We start from the raw sequence: 20196 nt of genomic DNA, 5'->3' as shown, positions 1-20196 counted from the left end.
CAGTTCCAAATAAAGCTACCTCTTGCAATTGACTGGTGGTGAATTTATGCTAATGGTATTGAAGTGGTATTCCAATTGTTTTGGATTGTACCAAGGTGCCTATTGGTATTACCGCTGCTTTCTTTTGCCACAATTGTTTTATTTCTATTTGCAGGTCTTTGTATTTTGTTATCTTCTCCAATTCTTTCTCTTCTACTCTGTTGTCTCTAGGTTTTGCCACATCCTCTATGCCATGGCTTTTCAACCAGTGGTACGGGTACCACCTGTGGTACATTGGCACCTGGCAGGTAGTATGCGACCATCCTAGAAAAGTGGTAGTGGGGGAGGGGAATGAGCTGAACCGGTGGCAGCACTGCACAAGCCTGAGCGAGAGATGGCTGGAGCTGCAGGGCTGTCAGGGCTCAGCAGAAGCACCTGGATCAGCGCCAGGTTCCAGCTGGAGCTCAGCACTGATCCTGGTGCTTCTGCTGAGCCATGAAGAAGCACCAATCAGCTGGAAAGCAGCACTGATCCTGGCATTTCTGCTGAGCCCTGAAAATCAGCTGGAATGTTGCAGCATCTCCAGGGTCTTGTGATTTACATTCAGATGCTTGGCAACTGATTCATATTTATGACGGTCACAGTGTCCCAGGGTCATGTGAAGTGACCAAAACCTGCTGCAACCACCCAGCAGACAGGGGAATAAAAACCAAACACCCCCCACCCCACCCCCACTGCCAATCCTCAACAGAAATGCTCAAAACAATGAAAACCTCGGACAGGAGGAAGAGCGCCACCGGGTGGGCAGGCAGGTGTCTTGCTCGGCTGTGGCTTGGGGGGCACTTTTTTCAGTGCCATTGTAACTTCAAACAGTCACTAAGCAAACTGTTGTAAGTTGAGGACTACCTGTACTTTATCATTTTTTCCTTTTGGGGGGGGTCAAGTTTTTGACACTTTGCTAGGTGACTGGTGGTACTCAGATGTTGCCATATCCTAAAAGTGGTACAATGGGTGAAAAGGTTGAAAAGCCCTGCTCTATGCAGACTATTTTGTCTTTCTTATTGATAATTGTTAAGTCTCGGGAGTTACGTGTCAGGTGCCCTTCTTCTGAATTCTAAAGTCCCAGGGCACTTTTGCTTCTTTGTTTTCTATGACTTTCTCTATTTCATGGTCCCACCAGTTCTTGATTGCAGGCAAATGTATTTCTTGCAGATCTTCCAATGCACCACTATTGTTACTTTGTCATGCTGTTGTTTGTAGTCAGTCTGTACAATCTTCTTGCAGCAGTTAACCAGATGATTCATTGTGTCTTCAGCTTCTTTACTAAGGTGACACTTGCTATCTGTTGCTGTCTTCTCAATTCTGGCTTTTTATGCATTGTTTTTAAGGCATGGTGATGATGATGACGATGATGATAAGCAAGATCTGACAGACAGATTATCTACAACATCATGATTGAGTTGCCAAAATTATATATTGGAAGCTTTGCCAGAAGTTTGGGTTCTAATGCAACAAAAATTATTGGGAACACCAAATTGGCAAAGTTCTTGTAAATGAACAGGTCAAGATCTTGTGGTTGTACCAATATTAATAGGAGACCTTAGGTCCTTAGGACTTTATGTTTTTACCAGTCCTAAACTCTGAATCGAATTGAAGATATAATAATAATAATAATAATAACGATGCCAATGATGATGAAGATATCTGACTAGTGGATATGGCAGTACCTGGAGAGAGCAGAACAGAAGAAAAAGAACTGAAGATAACAAAATACAAAGACCTGAAAACAGAAATAGAATGTGGCAAAAGCAAGCAAAGATAGTATAAATAGTAGTAGGTACCTTGGGTGCAATCACAAAACTACTGGAGCACCAGCTGAACACCATTGGCTTTGAAAAATTCACCATCAATCAATTGCAAAAGGTAGCTTTACTTGGAACAGCTTATATCCTGTGACGAAATCTGTAACACCATCAAACATCTACATCTGCCTATTCCAGGTCCTTGGAAAGGACTCGATAGGTAGATGAAAATGCCAAATCCAGTTTGAACATTTGGCTGACTGTGCGACCAAATAAAATAAAAAGAATGCCATTTGATTCCCAATGATTCTGAATGTAAAAAATATTACAAACAAGAAGAAAACGAAAAACCCAAAACAATAATGTACAAAAGAAGAAAACAAAAAAACAACAACCCCAAAACAATAATACATAAAATTGAGTAGTAAAGCTGGCAGGGATGATAAAAAAAGTCCAGATGGGAGCAAAAAGGAACAAATCTACACAAAGAAAGCTCAAAAAAAAAAAAAAAGAAGAAAAGAAATTCCAATGTATAATATCTCTTAGATAGATGTTGACTTTTTTCTTTTCTTTTTAAAAAATAGTGTTTTAAACATGGGGGATCTAGCTTCCAATAAATGTATTCTATGGGGTCTTCTTCCAATGCAGTTTTTTTCATGAAGAGATTCCAGTTTAAGAATTCTGTAACACTGATTTAACTTTATTTATTTTTTTTTTAGATATTTGGCAAAGATACGAATTCAAAATGTGAAGGGGAGAAGGGTTTTCCCCCTCTGATCTTATTTAGTATCACAAAACCAGTATCTTGCTTCTTGCAAGTAGGCCTTGAAAATAATGGAGTTTAAATGAAGGACTTTCTTACAGATCACAGACCACAACAAAATGTAAATATTTTATGTAAGTTTTCTTTGGGTTATGTACTTCCATAGTGTCTGTATTTATAAATATGCTTTTATTTTACAAAGACAAAGTTGGAAAAACTGGCTTCTTAATTAAAAAAAACAAAGCTTTTGTCAATCATAATATGTCTATATGTTATCAAACTATACTTTGTCTGGATATGAACTCCCTTGGGCACTTTTTTTTATCTTAGTGTTAATTTGTATGAAAAGAAAGTTCCCTTAAACTTCTTTTAACATTAGTGGACTTGGCTTCATAAAATGTAATGCTGTTCATTAACCCTATGCACTTAACTTTGTCCAGTAATGTTAGGCATCTGACTTTTCAGTGCATCAGAAATTCAGTGGGAAACTATTTGAGATATAAATGACTTTTGTAGTAAAGTAATGCAGAACAGTGAATGGGTAAATCAACATTATTTTAGAATGGGAAAGTTGAGTTCTGACATATGCAGTTTTAATAAATGGTTCCACATAAAATTGGGGGATACAAATTATCTAAATAATTAAAACAAAAACCAGAGTTGCAACCAAGTTTCCTTTATTCAATAAATGGAAATGGGGCCCACACCATTTAACTTTTGTTTTTCTTTCTAAATTTTTTTATTAAAATCTCAAATACTTAAATCAAAATACATTTTTAAAGAGAGTTTATGACAAAATATACCATTTTTATTATGCCAGCCTTGTAAATAAGACAACAGTAGTAGGTAGCCTTGAAAATGAGATTAGTAACACACATGTAAATAATTAGCAATTTAGTAAAAGATTGGAATCATGAGCTATCAATTTTTTATATTATTATTATTTTTTAAAAAAAAATTCTCTTCAGGAAGAATTCTGAATGTAAGGTAAAGGTCTATCTTCCCTTCAGTTTAAATCAGATCATCCCATTTCCAATGGCTGTGGACGAGACTTTCTTTTCTTCAAACATCATGTGGAAACCAAATAGGGAGATTAAAGATGAGTAAATTATCAGTAGGCACTTTTACCTGCATGAAATTTGTATATTCACTTATATTAAACTTCTATATGTCAAGCAGACCAGCTGTTCAATGCAACTCTTTTAAATGAAGCTCATTTCTCTTACAATTCATACATACAAAAGCTTTTGAGCAAAAAATATGCTAGACTTAGAAGAGCAGCATACCTCTTCAACTAAAACCAATGGAAAAGAATAAACTTTCTTTGATTCTCCCAGGGTCTTTATAGACAAGATCAAGCAAGTAAAATTCTACAGAGAAAAACTAAAGTAATGATCACAAGGCAATGGATAATTTCTGAAGACAGGTACTACAGTAACTTAAGTCATCTTGGTAAGAAAGATTTGTGGCTCTGATCTTTCTTAGAAACATCCATTATGATTTGTTCACAGATTATTAAGCAGGAAAATATAGACAATATCAAGAGATTCATATAATCCTTACAACTGTTACTACATATATGTTATTCCATCCTTCTTTTCCAGAATACTGTCTTTGGATTTGTAATCTGACATCTGCATTTTGCTTCAGCAACAATTTTCAGCTCTCCTTAATCTTGATAAGGGGAAACCCCACCTTGCTAAAAGTATGACATACATCTTGTTTTGAATTTGTACCATTCATATCTGAATTAGCTAGCTGCAGTAGTGAAGATGGAAGTAGTGAAGATGATTTTCTGCTGATGTGATTAAAATACAACAAAGAAATTGACATCAATCTGTTACTGGTTTGGCAGATATGACCAGATCTTAAGGAGTCAAAGCCAATTATTGGGATGCATTCTGCATCTTATTCAAAGACTGATAGCAGGAAATAACTCTGGCCACTTCTCTAGAAAAGGCAGTTTTTGTAACTTTCACATCTCTTATTTGAAATCAACCACCAACAATGAGAATTAATATCCATATAAAATCCAAAGATAGAAAAAATCAGTATTGCAATGAAAAATAAAACTAATAATATACGCAGTCGTCACTTGTTGCTTGTTCAATGAATATCCAAGGTAATACTGCTAAAAAAAGAAATTTGTAACTGATCCTCGAACCTGTGGCCATCGCAGCATCCCTAAAATCACATGATCATGATTTGGCAATCAGTGGGCATTTATGACAGATGCAGTATCCTCCAGCCAGCTGACTTCTGACAAAGTGGGGAAGTCAGCAGGACCTTGGAAGTTGCAGTCAAGTGACATCATACTTAATGATTATGATTCATGATCGCAGCTGTGACTGACATCATGATATGCTGGGCACAATCATATGATATATTGCTCTACAACTGCCAGCTCCAACTGTGGTAGATAAATAAGGGCTCCTTATAGTAGTAACATTACTATAGTATCTTTAGCTATCCTAGAACTTGGGAAGAATAAAATAATCAATATCAAATCCAATCAGATATAATAAACTGTTAGACCAAATGATAACAACTGTTACATAATCTTACTGAAGGTCTGTAGCAAACTTTAAAGGTTGTGTTTGTATGAAACACTTGGGGCATTACTATGCATCTTTCTTTGAGAGTCACTATAAATCAGTGCTTGTATAAAATTTGTTGCTGCCATTACCATTCTCTTCTGCCATGGTTTTATTTGTTCTTAGTCATTGCTAAACGATGTTGTCCTGAATTGTGAACATTCCATTTATTTACAAGCAAGTTTGCTGATTTTCTTCCCTGGCTTATCGTACCATTCCCTGGCTTATCATATCATTTGTCAAAACATCCACAATAATACACTGAAGCAAGAACACAGAGATTATCACTTCAGAATTCTATCTGGATTTCTGAAGGCTAGCTTGTTTGCTCTTCCACCCACTGTTATTTTGGAGGGGAAATGTAAAATAAAGATAGGGCAAAGATAGCCCAGGAAAAAAAGAAGCAGCACTTGCCAAGCTTGTGCAATTAAGAAGGTTAGGGAAGGAATGCCAGAGAAACTGTCAGGAAGAATTGCAAACTAATTCTGAAATTCTTGCCAAGAAAACTGTAGATATTAGTCCAGGTAGTTGCCAGGAGTCAGCATAGATCTGAAGACGTACATGCATTCTCTTATTTTTTTTGTCTGCTTGCCTGTCTGTCTGTCTATCTGTCTCTCACACTTGGCACAATAATGAAACTGGTTACCACATAGTTGTTGGGTTACCATATTTCTTACTTTGCAGTGGCAGGCAATAAAATGTAACTGACAAATATAGGGAAACTGGCAGTTTAATATCTTTCATTCTTTTCTGGACAAGGCAATAGAAAAAGCAGGGGTGTTTTATTTAAAGATAAAAACACATTCCAGAAAACTATTATAGCAGAAGAGTACAAAAACATCTCCTCTTGGGTCCAAATGATAAAACAGTTACAATCAAGCATGACTGCACCATTGTAAACTGGAAGTGTCATAGGACTGTAACATGCACACTAGCCAATAATATTTTAATCTGGCTTCCTGTATTATTTTATGGTTTTGTGTGTCATGAAATCCAGAAAATTGGATTAATTATGAGTAACCACATCATACTGTTACAGTATAATGAAAGTTAAAAGACATGGCACAAATGATAGAAAAGCTCATCTCTAACTTCTGTTTATTCATGCAAAGTTGAAAAATAATTATCGTAAATCTATTTGGTACTAGCTGTACCCAGCCACGTGTTGCTGTGGCTCAGTCTGGTAAAAGCGTGTGTTGCTTTTACGTCCAACAGATGGTGCTGTTTTTTAAAAAAAGCATGTTTTTACCTGTCACGGGTGTGACATCTATATAATATAGGCATATAAAAACACGTGCATATTCGAATGCAACGTTGTGTCAAAATTTCAAAGCAATCGGTGAAGAACTTTCGGAGATTTAACAAACGAACATTTACATTTTTATTTATATAGATTGTCTATGCCTAAAATGCTCAAAATGTCTGGACTTCTGTCTTAGTGCCTTATTCCCACCCATTTATATTTTTATTACTGCAAATAGGCATAGCACCCACAATGCTTTAAAAAATTCAAATACCATACCAGCCAAAAATGTTGACAATCTTTCATTGATGCTATCTAACAATGAATCTCCAGGAGTCTTTCTTAATCTTGTCAAGAGATGCTGAAATTGAACATGGGAATCTTCTGTTTTTAAAGCACGAGTAACATTACAAAAACTATGATAAAAGTACAAACAATGTGTTGATCAAATAATCATTGCTAATTCTCAACTCTCTAATTATAAATGCCTATGGTTGTATGCCAAAACCTAATTGAAAATTACTGCAAAATATACTACAAAGTACATACTTTACTGGTCTACCCAAAACCTCAGGGATTTATAGATTGGTTACAAGGAAAGACTAAGTTTACCCATCATTTACACACATAAAAATAGTCATCTTACAAAGATGGTTCTACACTTGTGTTCCAGGAGGAAGCCATCTTCCCTACAGACAATTCAATTAATCTTACAATTGACATTCATACAAACACAGATGTGGAATAGAGATTTACAAAGTTATTGAAACTTTTTAACAAGTAAAGTGCATCTTTACTTAGCTACACCAGAATGAGGAATAAAGGGGTTTACATATGTTCCAATTCTAAACCTATCAATCAAACCCATGTTATTCCTTTGGGAGCTTATTTACATGCATATTTATCAGCCTCACATGCTAATTCCCTGCTGTTTTATGCCTGCGAGGCATGTTTATGAGTCATAATTGTTGATCTCATTTGATGTATTTCACTGAAGAAAGACATTATTCAGTTATGTGGCCTAATGTCAATGAATTACGATGACCTGATCTTCCAAATGCATCTTGCTCTTTAATTTTTATTAGAGCATAACTTATGCAGATGAAAAAACACTTTAAAATCTAACATGAAATGAACTTTCAGTGGTTTATTTAATCATCTCTTATACAATATTTCTTCACTTAAACCATTTAGATAGTAACAGCTATTGTCTTTAATTCCCTACTCCTGATATAAAATCTGACACGCACACGTATGTATCTGTGCGGCAACTGTCTTGAGGCCAAATGTGGGTTTCTAATTTATTCTTATAGTGTGGCAGCTGCTGCTATGTTGTTCTCATCTGTGATGCTGAAGCATATGAAAAAATGCCCAGTCTATAAGACAAGTATACAACAGGCCTTTTCTCCAAGTAGATGTGTATCCATATAGACAAGAGGGTGGAAAAGGGGCTAATCAAGAAAAAGTGAAGCAGCAACCATTACAAACTCTTGCAAGATATGTAAGTCTGATTGCCACAATTTAAAAGTTAGAGATTTGAATGAAAGAAAATACATAAGAAAATAATTTATATTAGTCAGAGGTACTGAGAAATTATTTGTTGACATGGGCCTTGATGCAATCATATGCATGTCCAGGGTCCCACTCAACATATGGGAATGCTACCAGCTTTAACTGTATCAATCAGCTATGTAAACAATCTAATGTCAAAATATTTCTACTTTTTTAAAAAGGCGATCAGCATTATCAAAGCCAATATTGTTTGTTACCTAGTACAAACATTAGTGAGGCAGATAGCATTATTGAGGGAGAGGGTGAAAAGACTATTCAAGAAACAGAGAAAGCAGCAATAATTACAGACTGTTACAAGTGAAGAATTAATTAATATCAAAGATAAGAAGGAATGTAAATTTGATGGCCAGCATTAAGATTCTTTTATTATCAGATTTTATTATACAGCCAATGTATTTTTACTTCTCTAAAAGTGCAATTATTATTTTAAAAGCCAATACTGCTTGCTCAGTCATCTTTTCTCTTGTCATCTATCCATCTCCATCTATTTGACAAAGTGAAGGACAGCCATCATTACTGTAAATAATATATTCACTTAGCAATATTTTGATTATCAAGTTTTATTAAAAAGGGCCAAGAAAAAGTAAAAACAAAGGAAATAGAATATTACAAATATTAGCCCCTTAGTTTAACATTTTAAAATTTTATACTACAGGGTTATATTGTATATGACTAATTCAAAATCCTTAAAGAAAAATATGCATTCTTATTTACCAATTATGTCTTTTTTCAGTTTATTAGATACTTGTTTGTGTAAAATGGAAACATGCCCATATGTTTGTCATTTTGGTTTTTTTTATCAGGATCTTACAGTTATCTTTACTTTTTAATTCAAAAATTTAAGAGCTTTGTTATGAAGGCGGAGGAATCATAAATCTGTCTATTAGCAGGCATTTCTACCTTGTGCTCAGATGAATTCTCATCAAATTTGATTTGCTGACTGGTGGCCAGAACAGATGTTGTCTTAATGGAAGAGAGAAGAAAATTAAGTGTGTTGAGCCACTGAGCCACTTCTGAATTTCTATGGCTCAGTTTGTAGCTCCTCTAATATGGAAAATATTAGGATGTTTTTGCCAAATAAATATTAAAATGGGGAGCAGTGGGCCCATTTCAAACAGAGAAGAACAGACACAAGGGGGAGAGTTTTTCTCAGATGTCTCCTTATTTGATGAAGCTATGGAAGTTGCTTCTTATATGAGAAGAGCAGTTGTAGGGACACAATTTTGAGGTGGGCTACTCTAGTCCTATATGCATTTTCTCTGTACTTTTACACCTTGCTTTATAATTGTTTGATGTGATCATATTCTAATAACTAGGCTAAGCCTTATCATGTTTAAATAGATTATTGAGTTTTATATTTTTTCTTAATTCATTGGTACACAACAATTCATACATTCTAAGCTTTCATTTAAGCAGGGTTTTTCTTATTCACTTTTTAAACACTGAAAAATATGCTGCTCATATTATAAATATGATTGCTGGTTGTTCATATTAGCTACAGAAAACTACAAAGAAGCAATATAGCACGTGCACCCTGTAACTCTATATAAGTTTAGATTAAGTCTATTTGCTGCTCAAGAGAAACTTCTATTCTGCAATATATTCAGAAAAAAAACTCTCATATAATATTATATCTGCAGTACTAAGTCTAAGCAAAGGCTGCTCTGGATTCATATAGATTTACAGTTATTTTTTTAATCTTCTGAATTTTGATGTATCTTGTCTATTCCTCACTGTATTATATATTTACCATTAGCATTAGATTCTTTCTTGCTATGTAAATATTGGGCAGCAACAGATGATCTCCAGCATTTTCAGTCTTGGGCGAGTACAATGTCTTGGAAGAGTTCAGAATCTTCCCATATGAAGTTTAGATTCTTTAAGTCTTCCATATATTTTGAGAGCATCATCTTGAGTGTTTAGCTTTTGGGGGTGGGGGGTTCCATCTCATTACCATCTTGGAGATGATTGTTCTCCATGTGAAGAATATGACCTGCAGGTTCTGCAGTCTTTTGTGTGTGACTGTGGAGCATTTCTTTATTAGTAGTTTGGTCAAAATAGAAAATCTTTATGATTCGAAAACATCTTTGTAAGAAGACATCAAAAGGACCAGATTTTATTCATTGTCTGGAAAAGAGTTATTGCTTTTCCAATGCGGCACTTGACATCCATCTCTACATCTCCATTTTGGTGACTACACTACCCAAATAGATAAATCTTTCTACTTCTTCAAGTCACTGTGATCTGAATATGATTCCCCATATCCATGCACTGGAACTCGCATACAGGATTTTCAATTTCTTGGCATTTATCCTGAGGCCAATTTTGGTTGCTTCTTCATCTAAAGCAGTTATCACTTGTTGTAGTTTTGTCTCATCTTAAGTAGGGCAATATCATTTTCAAAAGACAATCTTTGTCATAATAATAAATGCCTTCCTGGTGCATGATGTTCATTGCATGCATAATGTTCATTGTATTATATAAGTAATAAAATGTTTTAAAGGCCTATTTAACCAAAAGCCAGGATATAGATTCATACATGAAAAACTACTAAAAATTCTACTATTTTAATGAATGCTATCAATTTTTTATTTCTAAAACTATGTCATAAAGTAATAGTTAATATGCTTCCCTAAGAATGTTGCATTTGTGGCAACTAAGCTATATACTGGGAAATTGTTCAGTTATTATCACAGATAGACAAACACTAGCCACATTTGTCCTTAATTCTTCTACATCTTTGTTTTAAATAGTTTTTATATGGTTTTTGTATTCTTTTAATTCTTGACCAACAACTGCCCAGAGCTGGGGTAAAATGGGTGGCTATAAAAATGTCTTACACTTATATATGGAAATTAATAAAATATTTGTAACAATAATAGTAAAATACAGAAGAAAAAGTGACTTACTTTACAATGTTATTTTCAAGCTTCACTGAAATAAAGTACACAAAAAGTTGTGAAGTTTTAAAATGACCAATATGGTAAATGGAAAATATTAGCCCCAGCTCTTGCTATCAACTGTACTAATTAAATCTTTTTTGAGACATAAAATAAAAGCTTTTGCATTAATCATGCACATCTCAAAACTGAGCTTAACCTATCAACAACACATAAATATCTGAAATAAAAGAGAAATCTTTCATATTTTCAGTATGAAAATAATCTGGATATATCATTTGCAAATGAAAAAGATTATGTTTGTCAGAAAAATCTACTTTCTGAGAAATTAATATATCTTCACTATATGAAGCCATCATATGTTCTAAATGTTAGAAGACATTCTGAGAAAAAATGTGGTACTAGAGAAAGCCAATTGCTTTGAATTGTAAATGACATATTCAAAACTGTTTATTGTACAATATGGTCAATCATGGGAGCATTTTAAAAGTGACCCCCTTATTTCAACTGTTTACATAAAATCCAAAATTTATAAATTGGTTCCCACTTGGGAACAGTGACATATTATATTATGAATTATCCATATACTACATCAATGGTTGCATAATTATTTTATTTATTTTTTACAATCACAGGTATTTAATTATAATAATTACCACAGCAACTTAAACACAATGGCAACTTTTTAGACTGTGAGTGGAGAATGAATTTAAAATGTGTAAAAGGCCACCATAAAATGGAGAGAGGATTGTCATAACCTACCAAATAAAAGAACTATATGAAGTAATGGATCTGATGGAAATTTAAAGGAAGACACTAAGCTATAAAGGAAGAAACACTGGAGAAAGACTTACAATTTGCAAAGTGAAGATTTTGCTCTAACTTATAATTTCAACATAAGTTGTAGCTGACCAACAGTCTATGGAAGTACCCTAGAGCACTAGCTTCTGATGAATTCCACTATAGTTGGAAATTAGAATTCTTCTGGTGTATCATGTGAATGAATCAAAAGGAAACATAATTTAATAATTGATAATATGTTTTAATAAATAAAATAGATTTCTTTAAAACTTAGCTGTGGATGTCATGCTTGTTCAATATTACAGTGCTATTGACCAGTTCGCAGCATTGCAATTCCTCCATAGCCCCAGCAGGAAAATATATGTAAGAGTGTAGTTAAGAAAAGATATTGTTCTTCTCCCTTTAGTAAGGCAACACCTGCTCCCCAACACAGCTGAGACTGTTATTGCTATTGATTTAAGTATACGAGTGATAGAGATGATGTTTTAGCTACTTTATATTTAGTAATATCATGCTGATGTAATATATCTTTATGCTGTAATATACCTAGCAATGAAAAGAGTTACCAAGGATCATTATATTCCAAATATTTCATTAATAACAATGTTATTTTGGATGAAATTATGCAAACAAAGGAGAAGATATTCAAATCTTTTCTTAAGTGTTAGTATGTAAAAGTAAAATTTGCTTGATTAACAGATTTTACTTCTATAAAAATAACAATAAAGCATATAAAGGAAATTTAAATATCAGCTGCTATATGTTCTGCAGCTGATGGTGCTTTATTTTCCAACAATACAACTATGTGATTACTGATTCAGAGATATGAACAAATCTGAAAATCAGATCAAAATTAAACACGTTACTGGCTAATTAGGATGAACTTTGGAAAATGTTCATCTTAAACTTAATAAAACATGCAAACAAGTACATACATATAATGCCTATCTTACAGCAATATACGGGAACAAAACAAGTATTTCATCTGGAATTTTTTTCACAGAATGGTGAAGAAAAACATGAGATAAAAATAAATACTAAATAATCTTTCTCAATCTTGTTTTATTCCAGATGCATTAGAATTCCATCCAGCAAGATATTATTTTTCTCTTTTTTAAGGGAAATCAATGCCATTTATATTTGTTATGCTTTCTCACACACACACACAAACATGTTTTCGTACCCCGAAGTCTTTTGTCCTCAATTCTACTTCTCCTAACTGAATTATTAAAATACAAAAACAGACTTATTGAAGAAAAATAAACGATCTACACTGAAAAAAATGTAAAAAAAATAATTTTTGTTTGTGCCCAAAAGGCATTTATTTTGAGGGAAAAAACTTATTTACAGTACCATTTTATTCATTTTATAAATCTATTGTTTATATCCTTATTTTTAAATATTTATATTTATTTATATACAATATTATTTTATTTCACTAATTTTTATAAAATAGAGAGCTTTTGTTAAATGTATGCTTTTTTTAACATTCATTAAATATAAGCAATATTAAGACAGTATAATCCAAAGTAGAGGTGAAAACTATCCAATGTGGTTATTTCATTTCATTACCAGCTAGCTATATTCTTCAAATTGATACAAATGGTCTCCTTCTGTTTCTAACTGTCGGCTTGTCTGATTAGAACAACTAATTATTCGGACTGGGAAGATCTCCTGTATCTAAATAGAAGATGTGCAGTTTGTAACCTGCTTAATTTGCCTTATGTCCTACATGGCCCTCAGTATGGTATTCATTAAACTATCAGCTGTTTTGTTTATAAAAATGGCAATATAAGCATAGACAGATTTTTCTTTGTTAAAAAAGCCATATCGCCCATAAATAATATGCACCTTGTTGAAAATGGCAAAAAACACCATCAGGTATGTGTCATGACTATCTTGTATTTCTTCATATTATATGTCCTAATGCAGTTACACTGAAAGACTTACGATACTGACTGGACTATGAAGATTTAAAATAAGTTCAACATCTTTATTTAGACTTCTACATTAAATTTAAGTATTTATGACAAATCAGGTTCAAATCCAGAGCATCTGATTTTATTTCATTTTCTTGGAAGAGATTTTTGAATTAAAATACATAATTTGAGACTAGATGATATTATTAAATATTTAAAGAATGGACTCAAATCTTTTTCCATTAACTGCATACTGTTTTCAATTTAATTTAAAAATTATAACTACGGTAATCTATTGTAACTTTATTTTTAACTAAAGAAACAAAACTTGTGGGAAAGCTGTATTTGGGTCTCAAAACAATCATGACAACAGATTGATTTCTTAAGAATTTAAAGAATCTGAGCTGTCAGAAAAAAACCTAAAAATAAAATATTAATCAATTTAATAACATAGATGCTAGAATTTTATTTACCACTATATAGATTATGTGAAGAACAATAGATTTTCAGATGAGAACTCTAACCTTAAAAAGTAGGAGTTTTGATGGGAGAACTATTTTATTATCTACTACCATTGTTAAATGATTCATTCTACTTTGTTTTATAAGAGACATTTTTACATTTATATAAATTACATATATAAACTGAAAGAACTGCCACAGGAACTTTATTACTCGATGTTTTCAAGTGTACATCATTTTTATGTTGATTCTGTAGATTACCTTCTATGTCCAAAATTAGGCCAATACTTCCTACATCAGCAATCAAAAGCAAATAATTGTAAATAGGTATTTAAGCTTATCAGCTGATTTCAAATGCAGTATCCTCAAAACCTAAATAGTATTGAGGTATGGCCTAATACAAGTGGCATGAGAGCTGATAAATTAGTTCAGATATATTTAAAAATATTATTATGTTAATTCTTGAAAAAGAGAAACAATGATGCTCACTGTGTTTTATGCTCCAATTTTTACTATACATGAAAATATACAAGTGACTGCAAAACAGGAGAACACTATTTAAGAAGCAAGTGACAGGAATAATTATTATCAGACATAAGTGGAGAAGTGATATTCCAATGGCCTTTGTCACTAGAAATCTGTAGCTGTTCAAGTAAAATCAAACTACACAGAAGCTATTATTAATAAATGACTATTAAAAGCTTGCTAAGTAGCATCTGGTGTTGGATGAAACAGAAGGAAGTTTTGATGCTATTTAGAGAGAATAAAATAAAGCAGACTGAGTAAGTTTCAGTATTGAATGTTCTACACAAGTCTTAATTGTTCATAACTCACAGCTTTCTAAGCCAAACAAATATTTTGAGACATATTTTTAATACCTGTCACATTAAAATAAATTTTTTATGTTTAATTCTTACCTTTTCTGATTGGCCCTATAATCAAAGCAACTCCAATGATCTATTTCTTTGTGTAACTGTATCAAGTGAGGAATTATGTCTCTTATTTATATCTAGAAATATTGACTGTTTATAATTAATGTCTACCTGATGTGTTAAAAAAGAAATTATGTGCATATCTATCTCTTGCATAGCAGATCTGGATGTTTGGCTCATAGACTAAACCAGAGGTCGCCAGCCTTTTGGGCAACAGGGACTGGTTTTGTGGAGATTCAATATCCAACTGCTCTGGCAATTATGCATCTTCTCTCTTGGTGAAGACATGGAACAGCCCAAACCACTCCTTCAAACTAGACACGGTCAGAAAATAGATTCTGCCAAGTTTACTGGAACTCTATTTTATTGATCATGGTATAATAACAAAATCTAGAAATCCTAACAGAGATTTTTCATCTTTCCTCTTGTATCAAAGAGAATCAAGGGAGCCAAAATGGTTGAGTCAAGAATACTATAAATTCCATGGGGTAGGTATGAAACAAATGTAAATTCTATAGATGCAAATGTACTAATCGGTCTAGAAGATGAAAGTGAAAAACTTCAGTCATATATTTAAGACAGTAAGTTTCTCTAAATACGTTTAATGTGTAGAGACATTAAACGTATTCAGACTATCACCTATTCTCTCTCATATAGGATTAATCTGACTAATGATGACTTCATAGCTAATAATTAAAGACAATATTATTTGCAATTAGCCAAGTGCATTTTTAAAGATGAATCAAGAAACCTATTATATTTTGAACAAATGGAACAAATCCTCCATTCATATTTAAATAAATTAAATGTAAATAAATGGTAAAGGTTGATGGAATATTTATGAAAAGACAATTCAATGCTACAGAGATTGTTCAAATTGTGTGTGCATGTGTGTGTGTAATTTTACCATAATAAAAAGCTGCTACTTCAATATTGTTTTATGAAGAAAAGTAGAGACTTTTTCTTCAACATAAATGGTCAATGTTAGCGTGCTTTTTTATATAGTTTCGTCATTAATTAATAAAAGCTATATTATCCATATATGAGCTGATGCTGAATTTATCTTTTCTCTGGATTAAAACCTTACTATCAAGCCACAAATTCCTAAGTATCAGATGCATATATAGACTAATTTAAATTGTTATTTAACTGCATTGTAGCATATAACCAGGGGAGGATTTATGCAAGGTACCCAGTACATCTACCTTTTTTATAGAGCAATTGTAGCCACTTAATACTGAATTTCTGAGTTATGGCATTTGTGCTAAGAAAATTATGCTAAAGTCCATCCTATTGTCAATATCCACAGCTTGCTTTATTTTAAATAATAGTATAAAAATAAAAGATTATGAATCTTGACTGCATATGGCATTAGATTAAAATGCAGTTTGTGTTTCACTGTAAAAAAAGTCATGGGGATGAAATAGATGCTTTATATAAAATATTTACATATAGAATGTAAAAATGTATCATGGTTGGTAACCTTTATGACTTTGAGGAACTATATATTTACATATGTCTATCTTTGCATGTGCATATCTCTGTGTTGTGTATATATTTTTAACAGTTGACAGCTGTTTTAGAGCATACAGAGATGCCAAGCTGAATGAGGGTCTTGATTACTTCAAGATTAGCTATCTTAAGTTTCTATTCATTTTAAGTGTTGTTAGTGCGAAGAGTCATTAGTCACTTCCTTGTCTCATAGAACATCAGCATACATTTACATTGTTAATGAAGATTTGGGGTAAATGAATTAATGGCTCTTTTAAACATCAATTCAAATACTAATAACTTTATATGTCATAGCAATGTTAAAGTTAAAAAAAACTAAGAAGTCTTCCCCTATAGAGGTAACTGGGCAAAAAAAGAAAGAAAAAGAAACAAATAAAATAAAATATAATTGCAAAATGAACTTTAAAGGAGAATGTTTATAGCTTAGAATTGAAATGAGGTGTCCTTGGTGCTCTCTGAACTTGATTGTTTTCCTGCAGATTTCATTACCCAAACTAGACAATATCATCAGTGCTATTAATGTGGGGTTTCCACTCAATTAATATTCTGGAAGCTTGCCTTGTCAGTATTGGTCAGAGTGGTCTTAGAAGGTTTTTTTTCTGATTAATATCAGACCAACAATCAAGAAGTGAACAATACCCCAATCAAAGAATTGCCAAATGAGCCAACAGTAAACAGCCCAACCAAATAACCATCAAGACTACTCCTACCATAGCAAGCCACTAAAATATAAATTGAGAGCAAACCCCACTCCCTACTAGCACTGATTATCTTACATAGTTTGGGTAACGAAACTCTTCCAGATAACTATCAAGCTCGGAAAGCACCACGGACCCTTTAAACTGAACTTCGTGTTACCAGTGTTGCTCTCTCCTAGCCAACCAGAGAATATAGTCCTTATACATAAAGGTAATGGATGCATATTCATAAGGATATATGAATTGATATAAAGGATCGGTCCAATATGACATACCCCATAACTGCATATTCAGTTGAGCAGCAGAAAAGAGTATCTATAAACATTAGATTATATATACTAAAAAAAAGTCTTGGGCAAGATTATAATAGAGGGTGGAAAATTTCTAGCCTTATAGATATTATTGAAACAGAACAGCATCAGAGCAGCCAACCAGCATGAGGAGATGTGAGAAATGTTGGGAACTTTAGTTCAGCAACAGGATGCTCAGTAATCTCATCTATTGCCACACAACAATGATCACTAGTAGACTGATGATATCCAATTATATATTTCTACCCTGGAAAATTAAATGAAACCACAAACATTTTACCCAATGGAAGCTGTGAGGCTATCTGGTTTTAATCTTTATAGCATGGGTATCTGAGGGACTTAATTACATCAGCCTATTCCATCAGATCTGACAGACAAGGCATGCTGCAAGTTCCATCAACTAGAGATCTACATTTGGTGGATGCCAGGAGAAACCCATCTTGTGGAATATTCTTGGCCTGAAATTAGATTAACTCCATTCCTTTTGATATTCTTTAAGCGTCTCAAGACTTGTGCTATATTATTAGGCTTGGGGCTCCTAGGGAAATGGAGACATGCTTAGATGGCTTTATATTGAGGTGGTCATTCTTATCCTCTTTCCTAGGGTTTATATATTTTATTGATTTGAAAACAAAACAAGTCCTCTCCTGAAATTTATATCAAAAGAAGCTGTCATTCCAAGCTTTTCTAAATATTTTTAAAGTGCAACTACAGTACAGAAATTATATACTCACCTTCATCAGTTTTGTTCCCATAACTCTGAAGGGGATCAATCCCTATTTCTTGCTCCTCAGCTTGCAAAGGATGGCTAGCTCCAGAAACAGAGTGATACATATTGAGATTTGGCACGTCCAGTAAGCTGAATTATCTAGATGAAAAATTAAAAGTAAATAATTAATCATACTACCAACTATTTATATTGTATTAAGATGTAAAGACTTCAGAAAAATGCAGTATTTCGTTCAGAAAATTCTTAATAATTTCTGCATGGCACAGCTACTAATCATACTATTAATTACTAACAAAGTGTGAAGGACTATGAGAAATGTGCATTATTACACAATATACGCATTTACTTTTTGAAGCATGTCTCAATATTTAATTTTTTGCTACCTCCCATAGAAATACATAGAATCTTTTAATGACCACTTCTGCATTATTCTCAAGAAAAGTGAATAACTATATCCATGTAGATTACCAGTTGAGTTTGAATTTAAGGAAATTTTCAGTGTATTCAGTATCAGACAAACTTAACAGAATTGTATTTGTGTTCATTTGTGTGTTTTATTTAATTATTAAATTTATAACCCCCCATTTCACCAATAAGGTGACTTTAGGAAGTTTAAAAATATAAATATAAAAACGTTAAAATTACGAATTATATACATACAAAACCAAATGGTAGATAGCACTGTAATGAGATATTCTTCATTGTCAACCATCTCAAGCAGGGAGTGCCCCTAGGGGCCCCGAGCCAACTGGCAAAACTAGGCTTTAATGACCCTCCAAAAGCCAAAAGAAGGGGAATGATCTCACAAGGTGGGGGCCACAGTGGAAAAGATTATTCTTCTTGACTTCACCAGCTGGAATTTCTTATTAGGTGGAATGCACAGGAGACCTCTTCCACTGGAGTGAGTGCTGTGGACTAATCCCATTGGGGTGAAAAGGCTCCTCAGATAGTCTGGATCTATGCTACAAAAGGCTTTAAAAATAACAAAGTGACATTTAAAGGTAACAATAAACAATTTGAACTGGATCTGAAAGCAAAATGTAACCAATGCAACTCGTACAATAGCTGTTATCTGCACTACTCTAAGGTCCCCAGAACTGCTCACATCACTGCATTCTGTACCAGCTGCAGCTTCCAAAGACAGTTCCAGGGTAGCCCCATATAGAAAGCATTGCAGTAAACCATCTGAGAGATGACTGGGGCATTAATGACTGTGCACAGGCCGCATGATCCAGATATGGGTGCAACTGATGCACAACATGAAGTTGCAGAAAAACTGTCTTAGTGATAACTACCATCTACTCTTTGAGCAGGAGTTGTGAGTCTAGGAGAATCCCCAGTTTGTTTGGGAACTGCAACCCCATCCAGAATTAAAGATGATAAACAACCAGATCTCTAGGTTCCCCACATACACAGCCACTCTGTCTTATTAGGGTTCAGCTGAAGCCTGTTGTTCCTTAACCAGACCTTCATAGTCTCCCCACTGAGAAATGACCACCACAACATCACTTGAATCACCAAGAATGGAGATGTAGAGCTGAGTATCACTTGCATATTGATGATACCTCATCCCATGGTGCTTGATGATTGCACCAAGCAGTTTTATGTAGATGTTAAGTAGTAGAGAGTTCCAAGCCCTGCAGCACTCCACAAAGTAGTGCCCTTGGACTGGTTTCCTCACTCCCTATTAACATCAATAGGAACTTTTTAGAAAGAGCTGAACCAGCACATTATTGGTTTCTACATAGGGCAGGCAGGCTGATATAGCAGCAACAATATCAACTGTCTCACAACCCCAGCTTCAGGAACAGGGTTTCACATCTGTAAATCTGAGGAGCATGGTTTCTGAAGGCCAAAAGAGATTCTCAGATGACAACTGCTATATCCTCTCCCCTGAGGTCTTGGCTAGTGCACACCCTAAATCCAACTGGACACATCTCTTCTGGAGTCAGCCGAGTTGGCTGCTGCTGCGCTGCTGC

General features: G+C 33.7%; 1 protein-coding gene across 1 annotated transcript in view; it reads right to left on the bottom strand.

The window, feature by feature from the left end:
- TBC1D5 (TBC1 domain family member 5) overlaps positions 1–20196 on the bottom strand; it is a 358979-nt gene that overhangs the window by 216462 nt on the left and 122321 nt on the right. The window contains exon 3 of the mRNA XM_015810742.1: positions 18222–18355. Coding sequence (XP_015666228.1) covers positions 18222–18321 — 100 coding nt within the window. The 5' untranslated portion in view covers positions 18322–18355. The remainder of the gene's footprint in view (positions 1–18221; positions 18356–20196) is intronic.

This window comes from Protobothrops mucrosquamatus, unplaced genomic scaffold (assembly GCF_001527695.2).
Source record: "Protobothrops mucrosquamatus isolate PMUCROS unplaced genomic scaffold, P.Mucros_1.0 scaffold18, whole genome shotgun sequence".
Classification (NCBI taxonomy): domain Eukaryota; kingdom Metazoa; phylum Chordata; class Lepidosauria; order Squamata; family Viperidae; genus Protobothrops; species Protobothrops mucrosquamatus.
Note: the sequence above shows the minus strand (reverse complement) of the source record. Positions and strands in the feature narration are given on the sequence as shown.